We start from the raw sequence: 16074 nt of genomic DNA, 5'->3' as shown, positions 1-16074 counted from the left end.
GAATGATATCCATCGCATAAAACGAGTGTCCGCTAGTCTGAGGTGCTCTTAAAATAGAAGCTGCCAGTAAGATATAGCTACTGGCGTTAGATTTCCACCACACCTTACCAACAGAACTGAATTTGTTTTGGGAAGATGAAGAGCATCGCCTAGTTCCCATTGCGCTTAATAATAATTGGTTACTGTTTGATATGTGGTACCTCAAAATCTAATTCTTGGCTCCCTTTCATGGATTTCTAACAACAATGCAGAGTCCAAGCTTTCAGAATTATCTTCGATGCACACACAAAATAAGTAATAGAAATACACAACAATTATTCAATAAATGAACTATTTAAAACCATATGTACCTGATATATTCATTAAAATGTTAAAGAACAAAAATTTCAAGGCAAGATTACCTTTTAAAGAACAACAACAACAGAAACAAACTTACTGGCAAATTTTTAAGGGATTTCTTTGAAACATAACAATAATTTCTAACGATTACGCGTTTCGAATGAGTTGGATCCAACCAACATTCTGAGGCAAACATTTTTTCTGGATCGATGAAAATCGTATGTGGTACTGATCTTTAATGTAACTATAGCTTGGGAACTTACTAGAATGAAAGTAGCATAAACCTTTTCTGAGTTTGATCCGTGCGTTCACATGTACATACGCATGTGTACATAACCAGCTGCTCTGTATTCATTTTCCTACCAAATTCTCTTTGTCGTGACCAAATCAGACATTCCATTAATTTACTTTTTGTGTGTTTTTGTGTGATTGCGTGGGGGTGCGTGTGGAAGTCATAAAAGGCGGTATGCAAAAGCTTTGAGAGCCACGTTATTTGGCATTTTTTTTAACAATAAATTAGTATGTGCTTGTTTTTAATTTTATGATTCTCCCACGCTCAAGCGACGATACAGTCGACCAATCCAAAAATGTTGACACAACAGTAACGAAAATAGCAACTAAAACGGGCACACAAATACCACAGCGTTTGCACTTAACACACATGTTGTTAGACATTTCTGTGCCTCGCATTGCTTGGCTGTCGCTTATTTAAGTTTATTTCTTGGCTCTGCCTTTGTCATTCTTCTCGTTCTCGTTCTCGCTCTTGTTCTGCTTCTGGTTCTCGTTCTCTTTCCAATTCCCTTCTGCCTTCCGCTCTCGTTCTCACTTTCGTTTTGGATTTGTTCTTGAGCTCGAACTGCCCTGAGCGTGCCACATCCTGCGCCTCACACACACACACACACATACACACACACATACACACACACATACACACACACTCGGCTATTGTACTCTCTTTTCATACTATATTACACCCACGCACACATAGCGTATACGTAATAACCTTGTAACCAAAATGTTGTTATTTTGGGTCGCGATTGTGTGTGTGTGTGTGCGTGAGTGTGTGTCTGTGTGAGCAGCTTTTGTTTTCTCTGTCTATAAGCTAAAGTTTTTAGCATTATTTCGAGTGTGTAGGTGAGTCGTTTTCCTTTCCACTCACACAACGCACGCCTGCTCACTCTCTCTCTGAACGCCCCCACTCTCCTCCTAATCTAGCTCGCTCTCTTCCTCTAATTCTCTTTACATATCGTTGCTTAATTTATTTTAAGAATTGCATTCCAACTCTTATTCCTAAGCATTTATTTTCAAGCAAATGTACTTTTTAGTTCATCTACTACTTACCTGTATATAGCCTGTTATGTAGACTCTGCGTAAGCTGTTCATTTGTTGTTGTTTTTTTATAGCATTTCGAATTTCAATCGTCAACCAATAGTGTTAATTGCATTTAGAGCCAATTTAGCAAACAGAATTCACAAAAACATCTTTTTAACCCGTTTCTTTTTTTATAATTATTGTCATCATTCTGCCTATGGCTTCCAGCAGCATACCCATAAAAAAATATACGCATACACACATATAGTATGTTCTATACATACGAGTATACGAATATGTTAATAGCTCAAGGACTTTTGTGCTGCGCACTCGCTTCTTCTCGTCCTTGTGAATTTCATTAGGAAATGTTCTATTTATTACATTACATCTGCAATACGGCGCAATTGCAATTTGTTTGTGCCTCTTCGTTAATTTGTTTCGTTATCGTTTGTGTTGCTTAATTGTTCTTTTGCATTTAACAGTTACTGTTGTTACTATTACTTACAATTAGCATTGAACGGAACGCTGTTTGAACTTACTACTAACTTACTTTTACATTTACATAATCAAAAAGTAATATATTTTTAACTAACACCTCAACTACCACCATCACCACAGCCACCACCAAGATAATCGAGCAATGAAAGCATTAATTAATTATGCTCAATCGAATCAATCGAATAACGAAGTATCAGTGAACTCTGGTGGATTACATACAATTAGCATACAAGAATAATTCTTTTGTCATTTTATTGCCAAAAGATGCCGATTTTTTCACGAAACTTATCGATTGTAATGGCTCCAATAATTGGCTTTTTTATACGCAAAATATGAAACACGTTAAATGTTCAATTTAGTTTAACTGAAATTCTACAAGAAAAAAGAAAACGAAAAAATACAATACGAGATATATTTGTTTCAAGAATTGATCATTTTTAATTACATCTATATATATTTTGTTGTTGTTCTAAAAGCAAAAACAAAAGAAGCAAAACCAAAATACATAATGCGATTGCAAATTGCAAAACCAAAAAGAATTAAGATGTATGCAACTATTTACAATATGCTTTTGTAATATTTTCGCACAACAAAAACAAAATAAATAAAAAACACCCGAATAATATAAAATGAAAAAGTCAAAGTTGACGGTTGACGGTTCACGGTTGAAGAAAAGATGAGAAAAGAAAAGCAAACACCAAAATGCTTAGGCGAAAGATTTGCGAAATGATAAATCTTTGACGATAAAATGATAAAACAATTACGCCATGTATATGTATATATATAAAATATATATATATATATATTTTAATAGATATCAACTATCTCTCTTTCTATCTCTCTGTTGCTCTATACATGCATAAATATAACTACCATATATACATACATACTGTGTGTATATGTATATCTACCTATAGTATATATAAATATATATATATATATTACTCGAAAGTATGTTGTTTTTAATTGCGTTACTCTGTTTACGATTTGTGCTCAGGCACAACGAAAACAAGTCAACATATACATACGTAGATTTCTAACCACTCTCACTTATTGACCCTCTTTCGACTCTGAACATGCACGTGTGTGTGTCCTGGACCGAACCAATGACAAGGTGCCTATTGCCTCGCGTCACCGCGCATCAAGAGTACAAAAAAATACCTATTTGTATATTACTTTTTGATTTTGTAAATAAATAAAACCAGGAATAGCCAACGACATGCATTTAAAATAACTGTCTGACGTCTACACACACACACACACACACACACACACACACACACATACGCATACACCTGTATACACCTTCACTTATCAACACACTCACTAACAGCAGAATACCGCAGAGAACCCAAACAGCAAGCTCTTTCAACGCTCCAGCAACTGCAGCACACTCGAACACACAATGCTCTAACACTTTCCGATGGGTTTAAGCACACTTACAACACTCACACACACACACACACACACACACACACACACTTATATATACTATATATATAACAGCAATATGCCATACATCAATACAGTATAGGGCGCATTGCAACTATCTTTTGACAGAGTAGAAAAACAAAAAACTGAACGAATTTCGAACGATGTTTCCTGCATATTTTTTTTCAACTTTTTGATAAACCGATCTGTCTGTGTAATCTACGCGCGCTCCCTCCCTCCCTCTCTATCTCTCTCTTAATAATATTAACTGTCCACCTCTTTCTGTCTATAACACTCACTGTCTGTCTAACTCTAACTACTCTACCTCTACTACTCTAACTCTACTACTACTGCCTACCACAACAGCTATATGAATATATACATATATTTTGTTTGTTTCCACACAAATACAGTTATTTACAATATACTTTTGCACGTTATTTCTATAATGCATCTGAACTATATATTGTTATAAGTAATTTATGTTTCTTTCCTGCGTAAAAAATACCAGAAACCAACCAAACAAGCAAATAAACAAGCAAACAACCCAATCTTTACAAAGAAACTTAACAATTCAAACGAAATCAGAATCAACATGCATTTGTATGCCCCGTGCCTTTCAAAAAGAAAAAAAAATAACTTTAAAGAAGAAGAATATAAATAATACGCAACCCACATGTCGTATGCGCAATTTTCATAAACATAAACAGACCGAGGCCGTAAACATTTGCAGGCACACACAGTGTCAGACTCTTCCACACACACGCGCACACACACACAAACACACACACATTGTAGGGTTGTTTGTATGCGAACAAACATACCTACGAAGGCAATTCTAGTTGTTGTTGACGCAAAAAGGCAACGCGCCTTCTGACATGAAATACTGCGACACATGTGCCATTCACACTCACCCCCACACACACACACACATGCACACATACACACATTTGCACACCCTCTCACACATAGTTGTACGATTATGTGAATCCAGCCACCAGCAACCTGCCTCAACTCAGCTGAACTCAAAAAAGAATAACCAAATGACACACATTCATGTTGCGCTTCTTACCAACCATGCCGCCCGCCCCCTTGTTGAACTTTTAGGTACGGCTTGCCAAAAATAAAACTCCGACCTCTGAACTCTGAACAACACAACAGCCACATTTACAACAACAGAAATTCCACATATTAATCAGCATATATCCAATATATTAATTGAATGCATTTTAATTACTCGAATAGCCAACTAATACCTCTAAAGGGCAAATCAAACAACAAATTAATGAAATAAAAATCAGAAACTAGATCACAAAAACCGAAAATAACGAGAAAATCGAAAGAACAAATTAAACAGAAATGAGATATTGAGAACATTCTATTACAAAACCTTATTGTAAATTAAGCGCAAATAAAAAAAAAACACAAAGAAAAAAAGAAAAACAAAAACAAAAAACAAAAGAACAGTGCTGAGAGCTGAACTGAAATTGATTTAAGTATTGCAAGTAACTTGTAGAAAAACAACAAAAGTCACATGAAAATTTATTCATTTTCGTTTCTTGACTCAAAACAAATGGGGCCAAAATAGTCCGTAAGTGTTCGGGCAAAAATCGCATAAATCGCTTTGGTTATCTTAAATGTACAAGCAGAACTAAACTTGTTGTTGCCGTATTATTAACATGCATACATACATTTATAAACATACTATATATAGTATATATCAAGCTAATGTTTATTACTTATGATTTCAATTGAGCGTTAACGTTACAAGTACCTTACATACATCCTATATACTACTATACATACTTATATGAACTATATAGAGTACGTACCAACTTTATTAAACTAGAGACCTAAAAAATAACAATTAGTGTTGCATCGCGAACTGCGTGCAGCCCTAACAAACAAAATACTTTAGAAGAAATAAAACGAAAAACGAAACAGCGGAACTGCCAACAACAACAAAATAGAAAAACAGAAAAAGTATAAAAAAATAACTACAACTACAAAAACAACCAGTACACCAACAACAAACCTACACCAACCAACTACAATAAACAACAACAACAACAACAACAAGAACAACCATAAAGCAAGAGAGCTGAATAAAAAATAAATAAAAACAAAAAATTGAAAACAGAGAAACAGAAAAAAGCAATTTCCACCACCACAAAAACAACAACCAATTTGAAATCGCCCATTTCAGATGTACAATAACTACGCCGGCGTCAGCGGAAGTCCCCCACTGCCAGATATTATCGGACAATACTACGGCCCGGGCGCCTATGGTGCGCCCAACGGAGCGCTAGGCTATGGCAGCGCCAGCAACGCCTATGAACTGTACGGCCCCTCCACATCGGCGGGCTATCTGTACGACCCGACGGCAACCGCGGCAGTCGCCCAGCTGTACGGCCAGAGCTCACCCGTGCGTCGACGACGCTACAGCATCGCAGGATTGCCTTCGGCGACCATGTACAACGATTTCTATGGCTATCCGGCGCCACCACTGCAACAGACCTCCTCATCAAATATTGTCAATCTGCTGAACGAGGCGCACAAATCTATATCGCGCTCCTCGCAAATTCTCAACCTGACGCACCAGGCGCGTCAGTTGGGCCAGCTAGGTCAGCCCGTGACCCCGTTGTCTGCCTACCCCGGCCGCATCGTCTCCAGCTACCCCACGCTCCATCCGGGGGACACTTCGCCCCCGTATCTCAACGACAACCTGCTGCAAATGTCCGCGAGTTTCTCCTCGCAGCCAAACATGTACTTCCAGCCACCCGCGCAGCCACCCCCGCCACCACAGCTGACCGCTGCGCAAAGCGCCGCTGCTGCAGCGGCCCGCCTGCGTCCCGCCTACTCTGTCTCGAATCTCAATTACTTGGGCGGTGGAGGCGTCGGCGGCGGCGGATACACGAACAAATATGGCATGGGTGCCGGTGCCGGTGTCGGTGTCGGTACTGGCGCCTACGCGAATCCCTATCTCAATCAGAGCGACCTGCATGCCTCCTCCTACGCGCCCCTAGGGCTCGGCCTATCACCAGCCCAGCAGCGCCAGCTCATGTCACACTCACTGCATGCCTCCAATCCCGCCATTTCGCAGTATTATCAGCAACACCAGCATTCGCTGGCGCCGCCCGCGAGCTCCGCGCTCGCCTACAACCTGCACCAGCAGTTTGCGGGCACGCAACATTATGCGCAGCAGCTCGGCGCCGGCGCTCAGCTACCCGCCTCGCACATCCAGGCCTCCGTGCAGCAGCAAATGCATCCGCAGTACCAATACCATGTGCATCAGCATCAGAATCACCTGCAAACGCATCCGTTGGCGGCGCTCGCCAACACCAGCGGGCCGTTCGGTGGCACGCTGGCGAGCAGCGCACGCGACGCGATGGCAAGCACGAGTGCCGGTGGCCTCTACGATGCACTGCATCATCCGCATACGCATCCGCATCAGCATTCGCATCCGCATTCGCATGTGCATCACACAACGGGCGCGCTGCCGTCGTCGGTATCTGCGCTCGGCCATCATGCCTCAACATACCCGCATTCGCATCACCAACAACAGCAACAACAACAAGTACACCATCACCACTTGCCATACTCGAAACTAGATTTAGATTACCCGAAACTGCCGCAAGAGCATAAGCGACAAGTAAGTTTTAAATTTGACGTAGACACGCTATCCTTAGATTCCTAAGCGAAATTTCGCTTCAAAAACCAATTAGATCGAAATATTTAACAGTAAAATACCATCAATACCAGTAACAACTAACAACCATTTACATCGCAATTAAAAAGCATCGCAATTGAAAACGAAAACCAAAATCCAAAATAAAAACAAAAATGCAACAAAATTCGATAGCACGAAATGCATCAATCAAACGATCTATATACATATGTATGTACATACATACAAGTACATAATTGGCTAGCATCGCGAAATTACTCCAAATTCGTATTGCCCAATGCATTTTACGCTTTCCAACACTAAACATAATAATTATATCGATAAAACAAAGTTATCACAGTCTGTCTAGTTTGCTTAACTGTACAAAAACTCGACTAGACTCGAAGCGACGCAGCCAGCGAGACAAAAAGCTCAACGACATTTGCAGTGCGCGTGCGTTTTTATTATTGTTATTATTACTTGTATTATTATAATTATTATTTTTCCTAGGGCTGACCCTCACTTAATAACGGCCCAGTCGCCTAATGTTCTAATGAACAATTGAACAGGAGCTAAGACACCAAGTAATATACATACAATACGATATACTTAGTACATATGTATATACTATATAAAAAGTATATTCAATATAAATAGATATAAGTTGAAGACAAACTATTGTTTCATGTGCCATTTTAATGTAGCGACAACAAAGATGAAGAGATCAAGATGGGACGTAACGCCCATGTGCGTTCTTCTTTTTCCATTTTGAATTATACATACAAGTATATGATTTTTATTTTATTTTGCATAGAGCACTCAGGGCCACTTTTCCAATTGTGTGAGTAACGAAATGTATAAGTAACGAAGAAAAGAAAAAACAAAAAAATTCAACTGAAATTTAAAATAATGCTCTTGACTCTCAAAAAGTAAAAGACTGTATATAGAAAGAAGAAAACTGAAACTAAATGAGATTTACATAAAAAGAAAACAAAAACATTTACTATATAGTATATACACACATATACATATATAGTGCGTGCTTAAGTGTAAAGCAAGCGAACAGGAAATGCAATTTACTTTACTCGATCTTAGGTTTTTTTGTGCTAAATCCAAAAGCTTCAAATAATTAAATCAAAGCCTAAAATGCAAATTAATTGTTAGTGCAACTCTTTACTCAGCAAATTAGTCTTATATATTAATACAAATGCGAAATTTGAATAGCAACTAACTCTAGAACATACATACATACATACCTGCCCACTTGGGATCTCCCTCTGCGCAAAACGATAAATTTGTATATTCGTAGGAAATCTGTAGCCACACTAGCAGTCCTTTCTATCCAGTCTCCCGGCAGCAGAGATGCAAATTAGATAAGGCCCGTTTTCTTATCCAAATAATAAATATACAAGTACATGCCCCTATCTGGCAAAGCTACCCAAACTACCCAATTTTCGCTTTCTCATCTAAACATAGGAATGAGATGCAAAATAAATTTCAAGTTTCTATCCAAAATGCTCTCTGAAAATCAGAATTTTTCTATAAGAAATTGAATATTAGATTCTGTTCATCTATACTTTTAACTCATTTTATTGAGCCATCAAATGCCAAGCTGTGAAACGAAAAATAACTATTCGACACATTTAAGCGTAGAAGAGCGAAGATGGAGTAAAGATTAAAACATTTAATAGATTTTTCTCATTCAATTAAAATACTATTGAAGCAATAAAGTGGAACACAATTGAAACCATTGCTATTTGGCAGCTTAGGCAAAATTCAAGACCAGATTGAATGTCATTATTTGATTTCAAGCAAGACGAGAATTATTATTCTGTCCTGTAAATGGCAACAACAATACATGCAGCACATACTAGAATATAGCGCAAGGCTATTGAGAATAATCCTTAATTTCGGACTTACTTTGCTTTGGTTGTTCCAAGGTATGCTAGATATAGCAATGGATCAAATAGGCTGGACTACAAGTAAGTGTCTTAGCCATTCTCGTTTAGTTGACTCTATATGTGCAGAGCTACAGAATATAGTACATAATAAATACAAGTAAAGTGTCCCCAATAGAAATGTTTACTGCAAAGCTGTCAATCGGTTCGTAACTGCAAGTATTCCTTAGAGATGAGAAGACGAAAGTTCTTTAGACCCCTCTATATAGCCGTAAAATGTATCTACACAATAAATATAGTACTATATGCCAACTTATATGTTAGATGAGAAAACGGGTCTAAGTGAGTAAAACTAGCGTGTGATTAGCAATGAAGGTCAATTATATGTAAACATGAAATTTACCAATGTACGAGAGTAGGTAGCCAGGGCTCCGATACGAGGCGACGAAGGCGAAGGCGAGCACATGATGTCTACTATATGTGTGTGTGCGTGTGTTTAACACGATGTTGAAAAGCGAATAGGCGTAGCATTCAAAATGTGTCTAATGGAAAATGCAAATAATAAAATGCACTCTGTACTATTAACTAGTGTGCGGCTTTAATACAAATACATCTACAAGTATATATGATTACGTACTTAAACGCCTAGGTGCTTAAAAATAAGATTGAAATTGAAATCGTTACACTATTAAGAGAAGGAATTCAAAATTTTAAAGTCATAGTAGTCGCAATATTTTCGCCTTTGAATGAGTTAGCAACGCTAGTTGCATTGGCTTTTTCTTAAAAGATTTCTTAAAGAAAGTAAAATTGTTGTTATTGAAATGAAATTTTAAATTATACTTAGTAGTTGAAGGGATTTATTTAACAAATCAAAATTGGAGTTACTCTGCTTTGCATTTTCCCCCCTTAAATAAGTAGTTGTAGTTACAGCACATAGCAATACTAACTTGATAATACGACATACCTACATGCAAGCATACATACAAGTAGGATATACACACATACATACAAATATGTAGGCATGTACGTGTGTGCGTGTGTTCAGGCTCACAAGCTGAACAAGCAATAAAACTGTAAGTGAATGAAAATGTGTTCATAGCTACTACCTTTTAAGTGGCACGAAGCTGCCCCCACAAAGTGTTGTGTTGTTTCCTAGAACTTAAAATAAAATTAGCCCGTAATCAAAATTTGCCTATCGATTCGATTGTACTATTGGCACTGAGTTAGCCGAGTCCTTGTTTCCTTCTAGAGTTACCAAAGCCATCCCATAGTTACAAGTATACACACAAATACTCATTGTAGTAGTGTAAGCGTGTGTCTTCTATATTCGTACTCGTAAGCTCATAACTAGCCAATTGTAAGCATTTACATACACGTACATATATGTAAGTAAGGGGCATTCATATGGCACACATACATACATACATAAATACGATACATACAATTACATAGACACGGGGACAAGCAAGTCCCTCTGCCCTCTATGATTTGTAACGTTCAAATTATGGTATAATTGCAGTTAAATCTATAGATATTGTCGAATTTCTAAACAATTTTGAGTGACTGCAGTTTCGAAATGGTTTTTTCTGTCTATCTTTTTGTACATGTACTCGATTAGTTGTGTACTTTGACAACAACAACAACAACAACAACAAGGCATTTATAATGATGAGTCATAAAAATTTATACATAAATATTATACAACATACCATTTATATTACAATAATGTATGATTATTATGATTATTCTTCTGATTATACGTATATATATATAAATACAATATACAACAATTATGCTCCAACGATATTTATACACTGATTTATGTATAAACAAACTTACTTAATTAAGATTACTTCAGACTTAACAACTAAAGGCAATGAAATAAAATGAAATCTGTTAAACTTAACATAACTCTTAAGCATTATAAATGAAAAAATTTCAAAGGCAAAAATAAAATTACTTGCGAAAACCCAACTACCGACAACCAAATACATATACTATATACTAGATGCTCATACTAGTATACTACAAATACTATATTCGAGTATTGCGCCCAAATAGTGTTAAGGCTTAATTCCCAGTGCAGCAGCTGTATTAAAGCAAATACAGATACAGATACACGTACACGAGCCCCCACCAACACCACCACACCAACCGAATATGTCACAACAAATAACAACAACAACAATAAGAACAAAAAAAAAGAACAAAAAGAACGAACAAAAAGAACGAACCAAAACTACCAAAAACCCTTTGGCAAAGCATTAACGAGTACAACAACAGCAACAAGAACTACAACACATGCATACATGTACATACATACATGTAGTAGGTAAAACAGACTCACATACATACATACATACATACATGTACTCCTCTCTGATACCCAACCAGGCTCAGAGACACACTACTGTATCCTCACAACATATCGCATCAAACAGCCGAGGCCGGTCGTAGCCGCAAGCAGTCAGCTCTGGGTGTTCGTTCTCTGAGACCGCAACAGAAACAAACGCAACAAATACAACAAAAACAAACGAGATTGAGGCACAGACGTGCAACAACAACACCAACAACAACTCCAACAACAACAAAAACAACATCTCAAAGCCATTCTCACCATTCTCTCTCGCCACCCACCACTGCGCCAATGCGTTCGTTCATTCGTTCGCTAGCACGCTCGTTCGCCCCCACCCCCGCTCTCGATCCTACAGAGCTCATACGACATGTACATAAACAATTGCGCCGCAATTCACACCCCGTAAATGCATCAACAACAACAACAACAATTACAGCAACAATAAAGAGAACAACACGAAACTAACCCTAGACCAACAGCTGAGTCCCCCATTCGGGGCCCAGCTGGCGAATCAAAGCTTCTCTCATTCCGATGATGCGACTCTAAAATTTATCTCTTATCTTATATCTTCCCCTCTACCCAAAATCCGAAACCGAAACCGAATCCAAAATCGAAATCGATATCGAAACTATATACGAATACGAACACGAACCCGTTGTGTGCGACGCAGTTGGACGAGTTTCGTCTTGAAATACAAAGAAGGGATCAGGAAATCCTGGCGATGGCGGCCAAAATGAAAACATTGGAGGAGCAGCATCAGGTAATTGGCAAATAAGCAAAATTTTCTGTTATCTATGCAAAGTAAAATAACTTCCATTAGGACTATCAGCGGCACATAGCGGTGCTCAAGGAGTCGCTATGTGCCAAAGAGGAGCACTACAACATGCTGCAGACGGACGTGGAGGAGATGCGGGCCCGCCTCGAGGAGAAGAACCGCCTGATCGAGAAGAAAACACAGGGCACACTGCAGACGGTGCAGGAGCGCAATCGACTAACCAGCGAACTGACCGAGCTGAAGGATCACATGGACATTAAGGATCGCAAAATCAGTGTCCTGCAGCGCAAGGTCCCAAACCTTTAGCCTTCTCGGCCAGCACTCATTACTCACTCATACACAACCATTCCACAGATCGAGAATCTCGAAGACCTGCTCAAGGAGAAGGACAACCAGGTGGACATGGCGCGCGCTCGCCTCTCGGCCATGCAAGCCCATCACAGCAGCTCGGAGGGCGCACTCACCAGTCTGGAGGAGGCCATCGGCGACAAGGAGAAGCAAATGGCTCAGCTGCGTGAGCAGCGTGATCGCGCCGAGCACGAGAAGCAGGAGGAGCGCGAGCTCCACGAACGCGAAGTGGCCGACTACAAGATCAAGCTGCGCGCCGCCGAGAGCGAGGTGGAAAAGCTGCAGACCCGACTCGAGCGAGCAGTCAACGAACGCGAGCGACTCGAAATCAAACTGGAAGCCTCCCAGAGCGAGCTTGGCAAATCGAAGGCCGAGTTGGAGAAGGCCACCTGCGAGATGGGACGCAGCAGCGCCGACTGGGAGTCCACTAAGCAGCGTATCGCCAGGCTGGAGCTGGAGAACGAGCGGCTGAAACACGATCTGGAACGTTCGCAGGTACTCGTGCATTACCACCGGTTCATACTCCATACACCTGTGTGTGTGTGTATGGGCCCCCTATTAATATGCTCTATATACTTAATACTTATCAATGTACTTATCAATATGCCTATATACTATATGTGCCATATCTATATATATACAAATATATATATTTACATGTACACTTACTACAACTACAACTATTCGCATCCAACCTACCTACCAACTACCTACAACAATCTACAACAACAACATCACTACTACTTCTACTATATATAACTATATATGTATAACCAAACATAAACCAAATAGATGCAGCTAGAAGAACAGACCACACTACACAAAGTAAGCCTAATCCTACATATGCCTAAATCTTATAATTTCTAATCATAGACTGCACAAAACCCTAACCCTATTTATGTAGAACTAACTTGATAGTCATACTTGTAGTGCCAGCAGGTTTAAGTTTAAGTTGTGGCTTTTAGTGCACAATCAATCCCTAGCCAGATATTCCAAAAAGTAATGTTCTAACAATAAATTCACATTCACAAACGCGACTATTGGTGGCAAATCAATTGATCATTATAAATTTGATTGATTGAGAAGTTACCTACCTCCTTATAATAAAGAAAATATTTACCGGCTGTATTACAAAGCACCAGAAAATTGCACAAAGATAAAGTTAATAGTTTGGCAAGTATTTTTGAGTGTAGAAATATTTTGAATTATTCCATCCCTATTTTTCCCAACATAGTGCAATCTTATTTAGAAAAATGTAGTTCCATTATAGCTTAATTGTATCCATGAAACTAGATATTAATAATGAACTCAATCTATTTGTACATACATATAGGAGCACTTATTAAGAGTGTCCTTTTCTACTTAGAAGTGCTTTCGAATTGCGTTAAAAACCACTTGTTTGAACTTTCAAAGCGTTTGTGAAATGTATCTTATTGTCTGAACGTTGTAAGCTAACTCCTAAAAAGTTGTACAAGTATATCCCACATAAGCAACTAATAATTAGTAGCTATCCTTAGCTCAGTACATAGCACTCGCAAAAAAGAGGTTTTGATTTAAAACAAAATGCATTTTTATGTAATGTCAACACTTGCTCTTATGCAAATAAATTAATTCCAAATACATACTCACACACACACACACTTGATCACACACTTATATATAGTATAGTATGCTATATATGCACCTGTGCGGAACACGCAATTGAGAAGTCAAGTGTGGCGCATGCCCAACTCTAATTGAAAAGTTCATGCAACAACACCAACACCCTCTAATCTTCAGTATATAGCTGCACAATTCAGTGCGGAATAGTGTTAGCATTTAATTGCGGCTGAACATGCATAAAGATATATTATGTACTATCCGTATCGTACTTTGCAGAATGTACAGAAATTAATGTTCGAAACGGGCAAGATATCGGTAAGCGAGCCAAGCAAGGCCACAGTCGTAGCTATTGCCCCGAGCCCCGAGCCCCTAGTCCACAGCTCATAGTCTCGTAGTCTCATAGTCGCCCAAAGCTAAGCTGTCTCTATTCCACTTCGCCACTGTCATTCACTGCGGCTATCGATAAATCAATACGAGTAGCACCAGAATTAAAACAAACACACACAAATAACAAGACAAACAAAACAAACAAAGGCGCGTTTGTAGTTATAAGTAGCTTTAAAGCCCATTCTAAGCTGCACCAGAGCCTTTGTGCGAATTCGGCAAATACCTATCAGAAAAGCCACTTCAACGCAGTCCGCATTTCTTCAATGGCACAAAAATAATGTTGCAAAGTTGAAGGATACTCCACGTAGCAATTAACCTAAAAGGCTATTGGGACACTGTATGGAACTGAAATCGCTAGCCGCAATTAACTAGAAACACTTTTAATGTAATCTAATAACAAATTTAAGTGATGAAAAGAAACAACATTTGTCCAAAGCGTGAAATGCACTTAGCCCATAAAATCCAATATTAATCGGATAAACAAAACAAACAACAACAACAAACTCAACTCGTGCTCATTACCAAATCAGATTTATGATATACATATACAATAAGTAATTGGAAAAGCTTGTTAACACAATTTTGAGAAATTCATTTTATTGCTTACCTGCTGGACGATACTTGCTAATATTTTTTATTTTCATACTTTATATGCAACATACTTAAGTTAAGCTTCCACTTTTCATGCTCGGTAGTAGCTGCACGGCTTTCTTGTGCTCTTTCAACAGCCGACCTTTCTAGACAACCATACTAATTGTGCCTGTTCTATATTTCGCCCAACGAAGACCACGTTCGGACGCACCACCATGACCACGTCCCAGGAGCTAGACCGCGCTCAGGAGCGAGCAGATAAGGCCGCAGCCGAGCTGAGACGCACACAGGCCGAGCTGAGAGTCACGCAGGTACAAACATTTAATTACATATCAATCCGATACGCATACTATACGTGTACAAGCATTTATGCATACTACTTAGGCGCTCTTTTAGTTAGTTTTACAATATTCGAATTTATATACATACTCGTATAACAATAATCTGCATATCAGTTCGAGACATGAACGCAAATACGTCTAAAACAAGTTATTTCTATGTGTGTGTGCTCTATTGATGGAAAACTAACTTATCTCAACTATCTACAACTACAACTACTACTACTACTACTACTACTACTACTTCTATCACTATATTCTCCTACTACTTCTGCAATCTTGTCGGCGAAAGAGGGGTTTTTGTTTTTGCGTACATACTTGAGAGTCATTGATGGATATTATTTCCGATTCCAACACACTTCTACACTATGCATCAAATCAAAATGAAAACTCTTTATTCAAGCAGCACATATTGCGTTGTCATTGGATACACGGCTGAGGAATACACTCACTCTCACACAAACGCACACACATGCACAAACAACACTGACTCTTTGTACACTACCCCAAGCAAGTGCACATTCAAATCAATT

General features: G+C 38.7%; 1 protein-coding gene across 5 annotated transcripts in view; it reads left to right on the top strand.

The window, feature by feature from the left end:
- Positions 1-16074, top strand: part of LOC115620072 (myosin-8) — a 58751-nt gene that overhangs the window by 30016 nt on the left and 12661 nt on the right. For 4 of the 5 annotated variants that reach the window (XM_030513231.1, XM_030513229.1, XM_030513230.1 and 1 more), the window contains 5 exons: positions 12171-12260; positions 12330-12566; positions 12630-13118; positions 13416-13448; positions 15398-15514. In XM_030513231.1, the coding sequence (XP_030369091.1) occupies positions 12171-12260; positions 12330-12566; positions 12630-13118; positions 13416-13448; positions 15398-15514 (966 nt within the window). Of the gene's footprint in view, positions 1-5785; positions 7232-12170; positions 12261-12320; positions 12567-12629; positions 13119-13415; positions 13449-14501; positions 14541-15397; positions 15515-16074 lie in introns of all 5 variants that reach the window. The other variant, XM_030513234.1, reaches the window with a different exon arrangement.

This window comes from Scaptodrosophila lebanonensis, unplaced genomic scaffold (assembly GCF_003285725.1).
Source record: "Scaptodrosophila lebanonensis strain 11010-0011.00,11010-0021.00 unplaced genomic scaffold, SlebRS2 tig00000001-arrow-pilon, whole genome shotgun sequence".
NCBI classification, from domain to species: Eukaryota; Metazoa; Arthropoda; class Insecta; order Diptera; family Drosophilidae; genus Scaptodrosophila; species Scaptodrosophila lebanonensis.
This window is presented reverse-complemented; position numbering and strand designations above follow the sequence as displayed.